Raw genomic sequence first — 16282 nt, 5'->3', positions numbered from 1 at the left:
CAACTGAGGGATCTCGTTGACTACTGTTTCTGCATTGCTGTGGTTAGCGCTGATGGTAGTGAAGTTTTAGTAGCTACGTCACATGATGTTTCGCGGAAGAATAATGGGATAGCGCACGTTGTATCTGATTTCTCTGGCTGTTCCGATCCGGCCACGTTCGCGTAGTATTCCATTGTTATCCAGCAGCGGAAGAAGCCGATAGATGGGACTGTGTCTATCAATGGCGTCCTGTCTTGTCTCGTTCGAAGCTTTGGTAGATAATGCAACAATCTCGTCCGGATACGACTCATGTTGGACCAGCTTGAAGATCGGATTTCCGCTGCGCGAAGCTCGGGTTGTTGCTTTTTGACGCTGTACTTTTTGCAACCGATTCCAAGAAAAAACCGATCGAACTCAATCGTTGGCGTATACGAGCAGTAGTGCAGGACAGACGCGCTCATCTCTTCGGTAGTGTCAGTTAGTCGATCTCCTGAACGTTGCCATTCGCTTTCCGATAGCCATAAGAATCTTGGTCCCTGAAACCACTTACTGTCATGGTTGAAGTATGGATCGCTGCCTCATTTCGTTGACTCATCTGCTGGATTGCTTTTGAAGGTATTCACCGCCAGTCAGCGACTGTAGTGTATTCCAATATCTCGCCCACTCTAAACGACACGAATTGTCGATAGTTTCGTGGATCAGACAATGCCGTTCTGGAGTCCGTCCAGAGAACTACCCTGGAAATCGCGATTTCATGATTTTCTATGATGAACTTCACGCACCGTGTACCCAAGGGCCAAAAAGAGTCATGACACATCGTAGCACTTTCCGCCGCTCATCTGTGTAGAAAACCTCAGCTCGTAGGTCGTAGGACTCCACAACATCCCAAGAACCCTTTCGGAATTCTCTCCGTCGGGTATGCATAATTGCTTATCTGAATAATGCTGTACCTCCCACAGCTGCTCCAGTACCTTGTGCTCGGCCTTGATACTGTTCGAGCGCCAGTAGTGTAGCTTGAATCCTCCATTGTCGTGTTCGTGTCGTATATCGCTCGCCACTTTCGCTGCCTCTTCCAAACTCGCTAGGTAATCGTCTACGTAGTGATCGTGGACAATCGCCGTTGCTGCTTCTGGATAGAGCTCGTGATGCTGTTCAGCATTTCTGTTCTTGACGAATTGCGCAGATTTTTCGAACTCGGCACGCAAGACTGAATAGAAAGTTGTGGCAAAGACTCAACGCACGAATTCGTCTCCAACGAATCGCGTATGCGATGTCCACTCTTGTTACAATGACTGCATTCAAATAGCTTCTGTTCCTTCGGATTGCGCGAAGAATCGTGGCTTTGTCTTCTGACAATCACGAGCGTTCAAATGTTACTACGCTGGTTGCATCTCGTACCACCGATGCCATGTAATCTCCAAAAATCTTCAAATCAACGTTTTGGAATCAGGGTTTGAATCCAAAGGAGAATAAGATAATCTCTCACTTATCACGTCTGTATACGATCTCGATATGTAGCATACCGTGACAGACGTTTTTAGACGGTAGCTGTTACGATAATGAACTGATAAGGGGGTCCACAACCCATGATAAATTTCTTTCAATAAGCCCCAATTGCGGGGGGCACCGATTCTGTTGATACATTTCAACTTGTTTTACACAGCTGTGCAAAAAAATATGGTCCCAACATAAAATGACCGAAAGCAACGCGGTTTATCAAACCCCCTCGATGGGGGCCGCCTATCCGAATCAGTTTTTTTCCAACTTGTATTACAAGGGCGATAGGTTTTTGCCTCTCTTTCATCGTTGTTCGTTATCTATTGAGAGCGATTTCTGCAAACCCTGTTTGGTATCCTCGCCTGCAGCCGGTCCACATTCGCGCTTCAATGTGGTCACATAGGGCTTGTACTGTCATCCCGAGATCGATCAGTTGATCCAGTCTGTCGGACCTCGGAGCTGGAACATCTCGTACCTTACGTAGCAAAACACTTGAATTCTGAGGTGTTCGAGAAGAAATCCTCTGCTTGTCTTACTTGATACTTGATGGGCTACAGCTCTTCGATGAACCTACGCCGAATGGAGTATCCTTCTCCAATGGACTCGATCCTGGGCCAATCGCTTCCAGTCGCCCTGAACATTGAGCGCCCTCAGGTCCTCTTCAACTGCAAAAAGCCATCGTGTACGCGGCCTTCCACGAAGCCTGCGGCCTCTTCCGGGTTCTCTACTAAATATTATCTTCGCTTGACGTTCTTCCGGCATACGAACAACGTGACCAGCCCACCGTAGTCTGCCATGCTGTATAAGCTTAATAATAACCTGGTACAATTCGTGATTCATGCGACGCCGCCAGATACCGTTCTCCTGTTTACCGCCGAGTATTGTCCGCAGCACCTTACGCTCAAACACTCCGAGAGCTCTCCGATCAACCTCCTTTAACGTCCATGTCTCATGGCCGTATAAAGCCACCGGAAGAATCAGAGTAGTATACAGCGCGAGTTTTGTTTTCGTTTGCAGACTACGGGACTTAAGCTGGTTAGTCCATAATAAGCCCGATTTGCAGCTGCAAAGATACACAAATTCTTCTACCACTTCAAATTTTTCACCATCCAGCACCATTTCGCTACCACCACCACTAATGAACCCACGTTGATTGCCAGCGAGCATGTACTTGTTTTGTTTTGCTGGTATTGATCGTGAGTCCAATCCTCGCTGTCTCCCTCTTAAATAAAAGGCACAAAAGCCTCTTCCACGGCACGGCAATCAATTCCGATAATATCGATATCGTCCGCAAATCCCAGGAGCATATGCGATCTTGTGATAATGGTACCGCTTCTTTGCACACCAGCTCTCCTAATCGCTACCTCGAGCGCTATATTGAACAGTAGATTCGAGAGTGCATCACCCTGCTTTAATCCATCTAAGGTAACAAATGACGTCGATATTTCATCCGCAACCCTTACACTTGATTTCGATCCGTCCAACGTTATACGAATCAGCCGTATCAGTTTCGCCGGAAAACCATGTTGAAGCATAATTTGCCATAATTCATTCCGTTTCACTGAATCGTACGCCGCCTTGAAATCAATAAACAGATGATGTATCTGCAAGTTGTACTCCCGGAATTTATCAAGGATTTGCCTCAGGGTAAACATTTGATCCGTCGTTGATCGGCCCTCACGAAAATCTGTTGAACAAAATACGGGACATAATTTTGTACGCTGAATTAAGAGGGTTATTTCTCGGTAATTGGCGCACTCCAGTCTGTGACCTTTCTTAAAGAGAGGGCAAATGAGCCCTTCCAACCAGCTAGCAGTCAATTCTTCGTCTTCCCATATTTTCAACATAATATGGTGCAGAACTTCATAAAGCTGCTCACTGCCATGTTTGAGAAGTTCAACCGGGAGCTGGTCCTTCCCCGCAGACTTATTGTTTTTCAGCTCTTTAATAGCCTTTTTCCATCGTCGCTAATATTTATTCTGTTCACCGATGCACCGTCACCTCCACTATTCAACAAAGTCTTGAAGCGTTGCTTCCACCTGGCAGCCACTTCGGTTTTATCTGTCAGCAAATTCCCTTGTTGGTCGTTGCACATGACGGGAGACGGCGCTGTATTTCTCCGCACGCCATTGACAGACGCATAAAACCTCCGCATATCGTTCTGCTTCATTTTTTCCTGCGCCTCACTTATAACTTGTTCTTCGTACACTTTTTTCTTCCTTCGGTGGGTTCGTTTTTTGGCTGCTCTTGCTGCCTTGTACCGATCTCTATTCGATCGGGTACCCGACACCAACATTCGGCTTCTGGCAACGTTCTTCTCGTCTGTCACTCTCTGACACTCCACATTGAACCAACCCGTCCTGGGTCGCCTCCGTGCAGTGCCTACCACTTCTCGTGCTGTAGTGCTCACCGCTTCATGGATCGTTGATGTTGTCGCTAACGTTGATTGCAATTTTACTGACAACGAGGTAGTGATCAGAGTCAATGTTCGGACCTCTGAATGTCTGCTCATCGATAACATCCGAGAAATGGCGCCCATCCACCTGAATATGGTCTATCTGGTTGCAAGTTTCACAATTTGGGTGTCTCCAGGTATGCTTTCGGATATTCTTTAGTGCAAAATAGGTGCTACTGATGGCCATCCCTTTGACAGCAGCAAAATTCACTATCCGTAGGCCGTTGTCATTGGTAGTGGAGTGAAGGCTCTCCTTACCAATTATGGGACGGAAAAAGTCCTCTCTGATTATAGCGTTAGCGTCTCCGATAACAATCGATAATAAATAGTTGAAAATCAGTATTTCAGAACAAGTTCAAGTCTATCATATTTTCCGTGTCGGTCTCCCACTTTCGGTGTAGAAAACACATACGAAGTCCTATGTCAAAAAGTTCCCTATGGAGGCATCTTCTTCTCGGGCCTATGCTCGTACGGCAGTGATATTAAACACATGGCATCAAGATCCCACCGTTTTTGTAACTTTTGAAGTACCTAGTAGCAGCGGTTTATTTCCTCGACTCGTTGCACAATCATCGCAATCATTAGACATCCATTCCAAACTTTGTTGACCACCTAGCTACAAGATGTGTGACGTCCAATTCGTTCAAACGCTAATCGTTCCTTCTAGGATCTTCCAGTAGCATTGTAATTTGTATCGTTTGTTTAAGTTTAGGGATTGATACCTAGAATCTAACTTACGCTACTAAAAACAGGGATACTTAAACAATAAAAAATCGGACTAAATCCCACCTCTCTCTTTCTACACAAAGTCCTATTGTTTAGGTGCTATTTAAAGAGCAACTCTCTGAGTATATCGCAATCGATCAGGGTAACGAGAGATTTTGTTTGTTTTTTTAATTGGGATAAAAGTACAGGGAACTAAAGAGAACAAATAAAGAGAATAAATAATACTTAACTCTGCGTTGCTGAAGTAGTTTGGGGAGGGCAAGGGCGAGTTGTCCTTCCTTAGCTGTTGCCAATGCAGCTAAGACTCCCACTGAGTTGATTGTAGTGCAACCGGTAGATTCGCCGGCAACCAGTCGAATAGGCCAGCAGCAAATTGTTTGCTGTATTGCTTGAGGACGACCCAGCCGTCGCCGTCGTCGCTGAGGAACTACTGGTCTTCTGAGTATGATTGGCGGCGGTGGGGCCATTGTTTGCAGCCGTACTGCTCCCACCGGAAGTTGTTCCATTACTTGGACTACTGATTGTGTGCTGCTGATTGACGGAAGCACTCGAACTGGAAGATGATGACGACGACGACGATGAGGAAGTGGAGGTGACCATCTTCACAGCATCCCATATTCGGACCGTTCCGTCCGAGCCGGCCGACACGAAATGGCGACTGTCGGAGCTCCACGTGACACAGGTTACGCCGGACGTGTGGTCCCGTAATTCGGTGAGCTGAGAGCCCGCGGCGAGATCAAAGATCCGAACACGATTTTCCTCACCTGAAACAATAGATAGAATGTGTGTAGGCATTCGAAGAGAAGAATGATTATCAATAATCTACCAGCAGCAGCGAGGTATTTTCCATCCGGGCTGAAACATACTCGATGAATCGGCTGTCGACAGTCGGTGAAGATCCGGAAAAGTTTGCCACTGGTAACGCACCACAGTCGGACGGTCAGATCCGCCGATCCAGTGGCCAAATAGTTTCCGTTGGGATGAAACGCAACGGTGTCCACGTCTTGCGTGTGACCAACGTAGATCTGCAGGGGAAATTCACGATCCGTGGACCAAAGCCGTGCAGTCGTGTCTCGCGAACCGGTGGCCAGATACAGCCCAGTCGGACTTTCCGCCACACTCCAGATCGGATGGTTGTGGCCACGGTACACCGCTCTGCAGGTGTAGTCGTTTGCATGCCAAGCCCGCATCGTAAGATCCCGCGAGACACTCATCAGCAGAGGACTGTGCCGCGAAAACAGGAGATCCGTAATGGCGTTCGAGTGGCCGCGCAAGGTGACGCCGCCGGTTTCGCTACTGTTAGAGGAGAGATTCAAACAAATGTGTGTATAAGTGGGAAACTATAATTTGGGAAATCATATTCATTAGACAAACTTATCTCAAACTTAAACCATACTTACAAAACATTTTCACTGCACTTCCGGCTCATAAATTGCTTCCATCGCTCTCGCTTGCTCAGTCTCCGACTATAAACCGGAAGCAACTTGTTCAACCGATCCACATCTGCTTGCGTTTTAGCGCGGAACAAACCACTCGAATCGCTGTTCGACGTTCCTTCTCCTCCTGCTCCTCCTCCCCCTTGATCCTCTTCGTCTTCCTCATCATCTTCCACCTCTTCCTCCTCGCTAAATCTACTATCACAGCTAGTCACATTCCAACAGCACTGTCCCTCTCGCAACCCGGCGTACGGCTTCCGCCCGATCTGGGTGCTCCGATTAACCGACCACAAAACAATCGAAGCATCCTCAAACCCACTGGCCAGATGGCAACTGTCCTCGTCGATGGCAACCGACGATAACCGTTCGTCTACGTTCTCCACCTGATAGATACAAAGTGGGGCTTGAAAGCGGTTCAACTTTTCCGTGCATTCTCGAAGCTTACGAAGCCGTTCCGCCGCGGTTACCCGCCGGAACATGCCAGATATGTCGTCTTGAAATTGCTGCTGCAGCGTACCTCCATCTGTGAACACTTCCGGCTTGATGCTGGCTGGTGGTATCTCCTCTAGTGCTGGGAGGTATGACGAATCGTCGTCGTCATCATCGTCGTCCAGGTCCATAGTGGTTCCTCCTCCGTCCAAGCCACCGTTCAACTCTCGGAGCTTGAACTGGATATACTCGGTACTGAATCCATTCCGTAGTAGGAACTTTGTATTTTCCGCCTCGGTATGTTCGCTGAAGTTGTACTCCGGTTCAGAAGGTGCTTCCGTTGCATCCATTTCTATCGGACACCCGTTCATAAGATCCACTCCGTTGCAAATCGAAACAATTCGAGGTTTTTTATGAGCTTTGGGCGAAGCCATGTCTGGATTAAAATCGACGAAGTCTTTGTCTGCGGTAGTTTCGAAATAGAACCAATTTCGAAGGATCTGTAGTATCAAGGAGTGACCGTGCTTGGCCAGATACCGTCTGAGGGCTGCAATTGATGCAGATCCTAGTTTCATTTCATACTGACAGGAGCGAAACCGAAGCGTCAGTGGGTCGTTGTCCAAATCCTGGATGCGGGTGATTTGCGAGAGCTTGTGCACCAGTTGCTTAAACGTTTCCAACCTGGCATTCGCGGTGGTTTCTGTTGTACTGCTCGGCACAGACGAGAAAACGATAACAGAATTTTGAACTGTTGCGGCGGGAATTCCGGATGCCTGTTGTTCTTCTACGGTGCCGTTGATTTTCTGATTCATAATTAGTGGGGAGGTGCTTGGTGGGACCGCGCTAGGCTCGATCTTTCCCAGCAAAGTGGCATGCTTGCGCAAGAATACGATCGCCGGTCGCCAGTCGCGGCCCTTCAACATTTCAATATACAAATGGCAAAGAAGAGGGTTTACCAGCTCGGATAGCTCGCTCCGGACCGATTCCGACTGGCATTTGATGTACTTGCATAGCCTGAAAAGAAAAAGAAAATAGTATAGTTTTAAAAGGTTTACGGCAAATTAGTCAACTATAAAGAGTTTAAGAAAGGCAGAATGAGGTAATATTTTTAATTTACCTAATCGACATTGAATTAAACATTTAACACGTGAGGCTTCATACAACGTCCACGTACGGAATTATATTTTTAAACATTTTTTGATGGGTCCGATTTTCAGGCGAAATTTATTAGGCTGACACACAGCCACATTTTTAAGCATAGTTGGATTGAAGCAGGGTGACATTGTACTCAAGGTTACGATTAGAATATCTGAGAGCATGGAAACGACTTTATCACACGATTGTCATGTAATGCCAGTAATGAAGGCCTGTAAGTTTCAGGAATAGCTAGGGCCATATAAACGACCACAGGGAACTTCGAATGCGTAGAAATTCAAGAAAATAATCGGTTACTACAAAACGTTTCTTTATTTTCGATGACGTAAGAGAAAAAACATACAAATTCAATACAATATAAAGTGTTCTACTTTAAGTGCTGTGCATTTTCAGTGTTGAGGCGTCTGTGACGTCACACCAACACTCCTCCTCGCTCAAGACACTGAGTCTTTAACGCTTCTTGGCAAACCCGAGATCCATCGTAAACTCGTTGATATTTTTCGGTCGTAATGGCTTAGTTAAGATCCCGCAACCATTTTCTCGGTCGGGCAGCTGAATGACCTCTCTAGCTCAGATTCTTGGAGTAATGCAGCTTAGTGTCAATGTGCTTGCTCCTCCTATTCTGTCGTTCCAACCAAACAAAATCGATGCAGATTTGATTGACTTCGTAGACGATAGTAGCTTCTTGTTGCATCTCACCAAGTTTGGCCAATATCCTGCGCAACCAAACCGCTTCAGATGCTGCTTCAGAAAGAGCACTATAATCGGCCTCTATTGTTGATGTGGCCACGCAGTTTTTTCCGACTCGCTTAACTAACTGTTGCACTTCTGAGCGCCCAGTCAGCATCGCTGAAATCGCTTAGTGTCAGTCCTTTTGCATGAGCGCGCTGCCCAAACTATGGTGCTGTTTGTTATCTGGTAACGCTTCGCTATTCTGTTTCCAATAGCCGACGTCTAAAGGATACTTTGGCCACTTTGCCTGTTCAAGCCCAAAACCAAAACGAAAGGCAATGTCACGAATGGATGCTTGCTGGTTAAGGCAAAACACATCGCGTTCGTCCTTTCTCGCGCTGATACCGAGGAAATGGTTGACCGCGCCAAGTGACGTGATTTCTATTTTCTCCTTTAAAGAATGTTCCAGTCGTGTTATTTTGTCGTTCATCTTTCGTGGCACCAATCAAGTCATCCACGTGCATGAGCACGTACATCCACTCCCCGTTTTTCAAACGCTTCGAGTGCAGGCAAGCGTTTGAATCCAATTGACGAAAGCCTAGCATCGGCAAGATCTCCTTAACCGTTCCGTTCCAAACCCTCGCCGCTTGCTTCAGTTCATAGAGACTTCGTTAGACTCTGTAGATTAGCTACTCCTTACCTGGCACCGAGTAACTAACCTTATTTTGAAGCGGACAGTCTGCCCACTGGAATCTTTCTTCTCCTTGAATACCCATTTTGATCCTATAGATTGTGTGACCGACCAGCCGACCAGGTACCGTTAGACATAAGAGATTGGTATTCTTCCGTCATGTCTTTGAACCACTCCTCTTTCGTACATTCAAAGTTAATTGCCTATATTCCGGGTATTAAGCCACCCGGAGTGGAAATTAATTACTGGAGGGTAACCGCTCCCTTCACTGGGTTTTGATCCCACGAAACCAGTACGCTAGACAGGTGCTTTTCCTACTAAGCTACGAAGGATTCAATGCACAACCTGATAGTAGCTCTGCCTTTTTTATCCACCTTCCGTCAAGCATCTGTGTCCGGTTGAGGCTTCCGTTCTTCCACCATATGCCATAGTTCCTCCCTTGCTAAAAACATTTCAATTTGGAACTTACAGGTTTCATAATTGCTATTTCCAAGCATGATTATATCCGCCACTCTTGGCCTTTTGTCACAGCAATCTACCGTGAGTGTCAATTCTACACCTCGAAATTTGCTCGACGGGATTCTTCCGAGGGTGACAATACCGCACCACACCGCTTTTGCACCGACAAAAAAACAAACGGCACTACCGAGCCGATTCGATTCCGAAAAGCCAGAACTGGGCCATAAACCTGTAGGTTTAAGGAATAGCTAGGCTCAGATAAACGACCGCAGGAAACTACAAAACATGTATTTATTTTCTAAAAAAACGAGCATTGGGTAATGTTTTGAACATAACCGCGAGTAGACGTAGGACTTCAATAAACGTAAAATATTTACATTTAACTTTTGAATTTCTGGGGTTTGATAATAGGTATTGATTTTAGAAACAACAAGCTGTGTAGAATTATTAGCAATTTGTGTATTCAAAACTTCAGGAAATAAAACTAATAAATAAGAGCATAATCAGATATCAGAATAGCCGTGACTCCGAGCGATGCGATGGGCGATCGCATCAATCGCAACCGACACCACTGCATCCGACCATCATCAAGCATAGAATGACAAAAAAATATGTCCACTTTTTCATGCATATTCTCCTGCTGGCGACTGCATGCTGTGTACGTACACACAGCGAACGAACGAGAAAAAATAATACTAGCAGACCCACCGACCGGCAGGGCAGTTCTCCCACAGCGAACGAGCAAAAAGCACGTCAGTACGCGCTGCAGTCACAAACTGAAATGACTCACACACGGCAGGCACAGCTTATTTTATACACAAAGAAAATATTGCGGTGCACCTGAAGGCCCGTGGGATACTGCATTCTGATGTCCGTGTTAGGAATGCACGGGATTAGTTATATATGAAATTGTTATTGGCTTTGACAAGAATTAAAAATTTCAATAGCTAATCATTAATAATCTTAAGTTTCAATGAAATTGACAAATAGCTGGAGAGTGTCCAAGTCGATTGATATATAAATCTTCAAAATCCACCGAAAGACAAAGGCGCTAGTAACGTTCGAAATCTTCCCTTCCAGCGTAACGCTCTCGATTTCCAAACAAAAATCTAAATGACACCCAGTATAGTAAAGAAAGACGTAAGTCCTACGTCAAAAGAAAAAGACAGAATCACCGTTTTGTATGCGTCATGTTTCAGAATATTTTAAAAATGAAAACAAATTGCGTCCCCCTCATAACATTTGTTTGATTAATGCTCCAGAGTGTTATCATGGAATTCAAACATGGCTTGTTAATATGCGAAGTGAGTAATTACCTTCAAACTTTACTTTTGTTCTCAAGAACATTTGCTAACGAAAATAAAGCCAATCTAGATGCACATAAAACTAATTTTCAAATAAACGTCATTAGATTCAGCATTTTATTTGCTCAATATTCACCTTAAACTAAATCCGCGCGAAGTCCTAAAATCGTTATGTAAATCCGCGCCAAATCCGCGAAATCCGCGTAGTCGTAACAACCCTTAATTACGCGATTACTCGGAAAATGCAAAAGAATTAATTCTGCCTTTTATTTTAAAGCACGCATTTGCTCGGTGCAATGCTAAAAGGGAGAAGATCTTTTTTTTTTTTTTTCAATATACGCAATTGCACTGGATAATGCTAAAGAATTGATGATTCCTTCTTTGAAAGCATGCTTCTTGCCTTCTTCATTGTAAATATCAAGAAGTCTATATTGAAGTTTAGCTTTACGTAGCGTAAATGATATGATTATTAAAATAAGATCATTTTCATTGCGTTATGCCAAACAACTATATGACCATCATGCCAAACGGCTTTATGCCAAAGGATTTTATGCCAGCCTCTTAGCTTAGTATCTATTAAGCATAAAACTCAAAAACTTTTCAGACTGTATACAGATTTGCTATCAGTCACCTTCAGCATGGTATACTTCGTACAAACCCATCCATATGTCTTATCACTGAGCTACGGAAGGTCTCCCCACTAAACAACAAGAATGCATGCATCTGGCCGATCAACGGCAAAAGTATATCTTTTTATAGCGAAAGGAGAATCACGAAAGGTAGGATTGTATTGGGCTGTTTAAACTTAGGCGGTTAAAACAGTTAAAACAGTCCAATGCTTTTCTGTCTTTTGTGATTCCGCCTTATATGCTTTCCACCTTTCGTAGGACACCCGCCGATACAATTTGTGATCAATTGCTATCTGCTACATGAAAACTTGTGCAAAAGAATTGGTTATTTTTCATTGGCGCTTGCCAAATATTAATTTAATCGTTTTGGAGAAGGTAGTCATGCGAGTAAATCATCGGGTTACAAAAGCGAAGCTAGTGGTTAACAAATCCGTCATTGCTAAATGTGGACCTTATTGGTGGTAGAATTTAGTAATAAAGAGCTGGGACATCCGGCTTCTGTTGATTAAAAAAAAATTGTTTTGTATGTTCTTTTTTTCCACAGAAATTGTAAAAAAAACTACTAAAATTTTGAGTTGTGAGTTAAATTTGTGGGGAAAACAAAACTTTGATATTCACCCGTATTCTTTTTTAACGTACGAATTCGCTTTCAAAAGAAAGCAAATTAGGAAACGATTCAAACGATTTTTATTCGTTTGAAAGTTTTGTTCGTCTGTATAACAAGAATAAGAGTGATGTCCCTATAACTAGTTTTTGTTCCCTCTCATAATTAAATTTTGTCAAAATGTCACACCCCTCTACCTCTAATTACCTCAAACATTACAGAGGGTCTTATCAAATGTTGGTCGCCCTTCGGTAAAAAACTTACTTGACAAAGTGCTGATCCACCTGGGCCGGATTATTGTTCAGACAGAAGATGTTCGAGAATAGAAAACTGTTCGCCTTGGAAATCTCGTTCTCGATGGCAGTGTTCATTGCAATTTGCTCGGCGGACTGCGTTAGAATGAGATCCGACTTCCGGTACCGATCGTTTACCTGCAATACGAAAAAGAACAAAAACGACTGAATTCATATCCCTTTAAAATAAAACTCCCTGGAGAAACCGCAACTCGATTTCTAGGTTATCTCCAGAACTCAAAACCCCCAACAAAACAAACAACCTACAAACTACTTACGATGTAGTTCCGCTGCTTGAGATAACTGCCTACGGCGCTACGAATCAGATCATTCTTGGATTTGCGCGACTTGCTGCTGCTACTGCTGCTTCCAGTTGCGGCGCTTCCGCTGCTGTTATTATTCGAGGACGACGACGTTGTTGTTGATCTTTTCAAATCAGCCATTTTTCGCTGCCGTCGTGCTGCTGCGATTGCATTACTGCACTGTCAAAATTGAACAATCCGCTGCTTCTGACGGCGATGGTTCGACCCGTTCGACCCGTTCGGTTCGACCTGTGCGTGAGGCATCATTCACGAACTACATACCGCTGCAAGATGATGGAAAAGACGGCCCAAAGACGGTAATATGAATAAATTTTGTTCAGAATTATGTTTCAAACTGAACCTTCAATGATGTACTTTATCCAAAATACAAGCTTTTTGGGTGTTAGATTAAAAATAGTTATTTTTGAACATAGCATTAGGAAAAACATGCAATTTGAAATTCGTAATTTTTGAGTGACCCGAAACACATGCAAGAAAAAAAAGCAAAAAAGAAACAGCCAAAAGCGGATAAAACCAGGTGGGTGGCATGGCGCCATGTTTTTGCAGCACACATCTCACTATACTGCCGTTCTACGCATGCTTGTACCAAATTCAAAAAACGACAAAAGAGAAAATGGCATTTGAAATTGAACACTAATTTTCATTGCTGGCGTATAACCATAATGCAATATGAGATTATTACATCACAGAACCTTTCAGAAGACTTAATTTCATTGAAATCATTATTATTTTATACTCACAAATAGAATTTGCGACAACGATCATGAAAATAGTTTGGCGGGACAGTTATGCCGAGAAATAGAGCACTTGTTTTATGGTTTCTACGCATATCAGCCCCGTTCAATGCATGATTTCGTGAATGACTACTGCGATTGACATATGTCTCCACATGCTTTATCTATGGAAGTGAACCTTCCACGTGGTTGAAGTGATTATGTCGCTTAGAATGAGTATTGTACAAATTGCCCCCATTAAACCAGTGTAGCCTACTGCAAGATCTAAACAGAAAATTCTATTCCAATGTGTGTTGCTCCATACAATAACAGAATCTGCCATAATGATGAATATAATTACCGCAAAACAATTATCCGCAGAAATTAAGCAATGGGACAAATAGACTTTATATTGTTTTCAATGATTTTCCGAACAAACTTCGAAATCTGTTACACTACTAAAAATCCACACATATTTATTGGCAAAAATTCATAGATTCTACTTATGATGTATATCAGCGCACACATAGCCATTCTCCATGCGAACTACTAATAAAATATATGTCCAAATAAAATTTATGTGTGGTCTTGAATTAGCAATTATTTAATTTATATGTGGTTTTATATCGATTATATTAGGGTGGAGCTATTGCAAAAATTTATAACGGCGACACATATATCTTATATAGATATTTTTGGCAGTGTAGAGTTCTATAAAAGTATACATCAAAATAGACTGCTCTATGGTGAAAAGTCAAAATCCACAAAAACTAACATGGGACAACTATGCGTAGAAGGGCAGTATAGTGTAAAATTCATGATAGTACACGGTTAGATCAGACAACCCAAAATGAAGTTCAAACAACTCAAAATTAAGTTCATTTCACTTAATTTGGACCGTTGGTGGGGGAAGCCAATTTTGAGTTGTATGGCCCAACTCGGATTTGAGTAGTTTCCGTTTGATCCCGTGTGAAAAAGTACCTAAATATTAAGTTGTTTCCACCTAAAGTTAAGTTTAAATAGGTTTAAACAACCTAAATTTGAGTTCAACCCCTTCAACCTAGCGTTGGCTTCCCCCATCGAACTGCTATCGTTGGGTGGTTTTCTTTCTCTGTTTTTGACATCAAAGGATGGAACGAAAGAGATGCCTGATCGAGAACAACTCAAAATTTGGGTTGTTTGATCTACCCGTGTATGTGTTTTGTTTACAAACATCACATTTGATTCTCATTAGGATACAGAACTGTCAGTGGGATACGGTCGCGCAATGTTGGCCGCAAAACGCGCAAAACAAACCTATTGTGTGAGATAGGGATGCCACCGGGCTGGATAAAACACAATGATGCTGGTGCTAGCGGGCGACTGTGACGTTTCTACCCAGTGTTGCCATAAATTGCACATGAAGAATGATTGTGCAAATTGATCGATTTTTCTGATTTTTCTAGAGGCCTGAATAAGAGAAACGCGGATAGAAAATATGACTCTGCCAACACTGCATTCAATTTTTTTCATCAAAGAGCAACACATGAAAAGGAAGAAATGGTTTATGTAAATAAAATCTCACAATCCGCTATTTAATGTGTCCACATCACATGACAATAGAATCCAATAAACAATGCAATTTAATTTCATAATCTATAAATTTCTTGCATATATTATTGCAAACTAATGTAAAATGCATTCAAATTTGTTTATTTAAAAACGGCATAAAATCGAATTTAGCCGTTTTCAGTATTTGAGCCAACATTTTGGCTGCTTGACAGGTCTCCTGCTCGATTGGCTGCTGTTTTTTGACGGTTCGATTGGCGGCACATGCCTATCCGCGTTTCTCTTATTCAGGTCTCTAGATTTTTCCATTTTTTCGTTCGATTTATGCTAAGTTTAGGGGAGGGAGAAACAGGTTCAAAAAATGATGTCAAGCCGAGCCGAAATCTAGCTGTCAAAGACAAAACCTATACAAGGATTGTTTTTTCAAGTTGAAAATTTACTCGTTGCCTGCCGACAATATTTATTTATTTGCTGTATACACTATAGTATCGAGAGCTCCCAGGAAGTTAATCATCTTGAACGCATCAATTTTTTCTTCGACTCAAAAATCAAAAGAAACATTGTTTAATTTGAATTTTAAAAATAAATGGAAAATGCTTCCTCGATATTTTTGGTCTTGTTTGACGTACGAAATAATATGTTTCAAACGCACTAGCAAAACACCGCAGGGCATTTGACTCAACCACAGAGAAACAGACGTCTTACTCAACACATGTTCCATCGTTCACCTTTTCAACGGAAGATTCAAATTTTTGGAGGTGGTCAATCGGCCACCGATGGCGCTTCCATCGATTTAGCTTGTGTTTGACGTTTGCACACTACCGCCATATGGTTTCCGATTGTCCAATCACAGTACATTTAGCATTGGGCGATAATGTTTCCGTGACGATGATTTTAATTCCATTTTGTTCTAAGTGAGACGTCTGTTTCTCTGTGACTCAACCTTTGACAGTTAATATATGAGCTTGACGTTTTGGGCTGATGGTTCATTCCAGGTATCTGGCAACCCCAATCCTACCCATTACGTTTGACAATAGCCAACATCTTTGAGTTTCCCATTGTTCTATTGAAATTGGGTTTCCCACTGACAATTCTATTTTGTAAACAAACCACTATTCCGAAGTGATTTTTTCCAAATAGACGTAATTATTTTTCATAATTTTTCAAGAACTTGTGCGAAAGTATGAATGCGAGGTGTATTTCAACAAGAATATTGATATCTTTAATAAATTTTCAGATTTCAATCGGCACCAAGCGCTCTACTTCGCCAAAATATCATGATATTCAAAATACATTTTCAATGGCAGGTTTCAACGATTATGATTACGCCTTCGTATTAAATTAATCGATGATTTTGATGCTGGCATCA

At 42.9% G+C, this 16282-nt stretch overlaps 1 protein-coding gene across 1 annotated transcript; it reads right to left on the bottom strand.

Moving 5' to 3' along the window:
- Positions 1-4441: 4441 nt before the first annotated feature.
- Positions 4442-12863, bottom strand: LOC134220223 (uncharacterized). The gene is made up of 5 exons (XM_062699221.1): positions 12608-12863; positions 12301-12467; positions 6058-7536; positions 5484-5953; positions 4442-5421 (listed from the first exon to the last, which is right to left on the bottom strand). The coding sequence occupies exons 1-5, from the start codon at positions 12770-12772 to the stop codon at positions 4937-4939; spliced, it is 2766 nt and encodes a 921-aa protein (XP_062555205.1). The 5' UTR covers positions 12773-12863; the 3' UTR covers positions 4442-4936.
- Positions 12864-16282: the final 3419 nt, after the last annotated feature.

The sequence above is a fragment of the Armigeres subalbatus genome, chromosome 1, assembly GCF_024139115.2.
Source record: "Armigeres subalbatus isolate Guangzhou_Male chromosome 1, GZ_Asu_2, whole genome shotgun sequence".
In the NCBI taxonomy this organism is placed as follows: domain Eukaryota; kingdom Metazoa; phylum Arthropoda; class Insecta; order Diptera; family Culicidae; genus Armigeres; species Armigeres subalbatus.
Note: the sequence above shows the minus strand (reverse complement) of the source record. Positions and strands in the feature narration are given on the sequence as shown.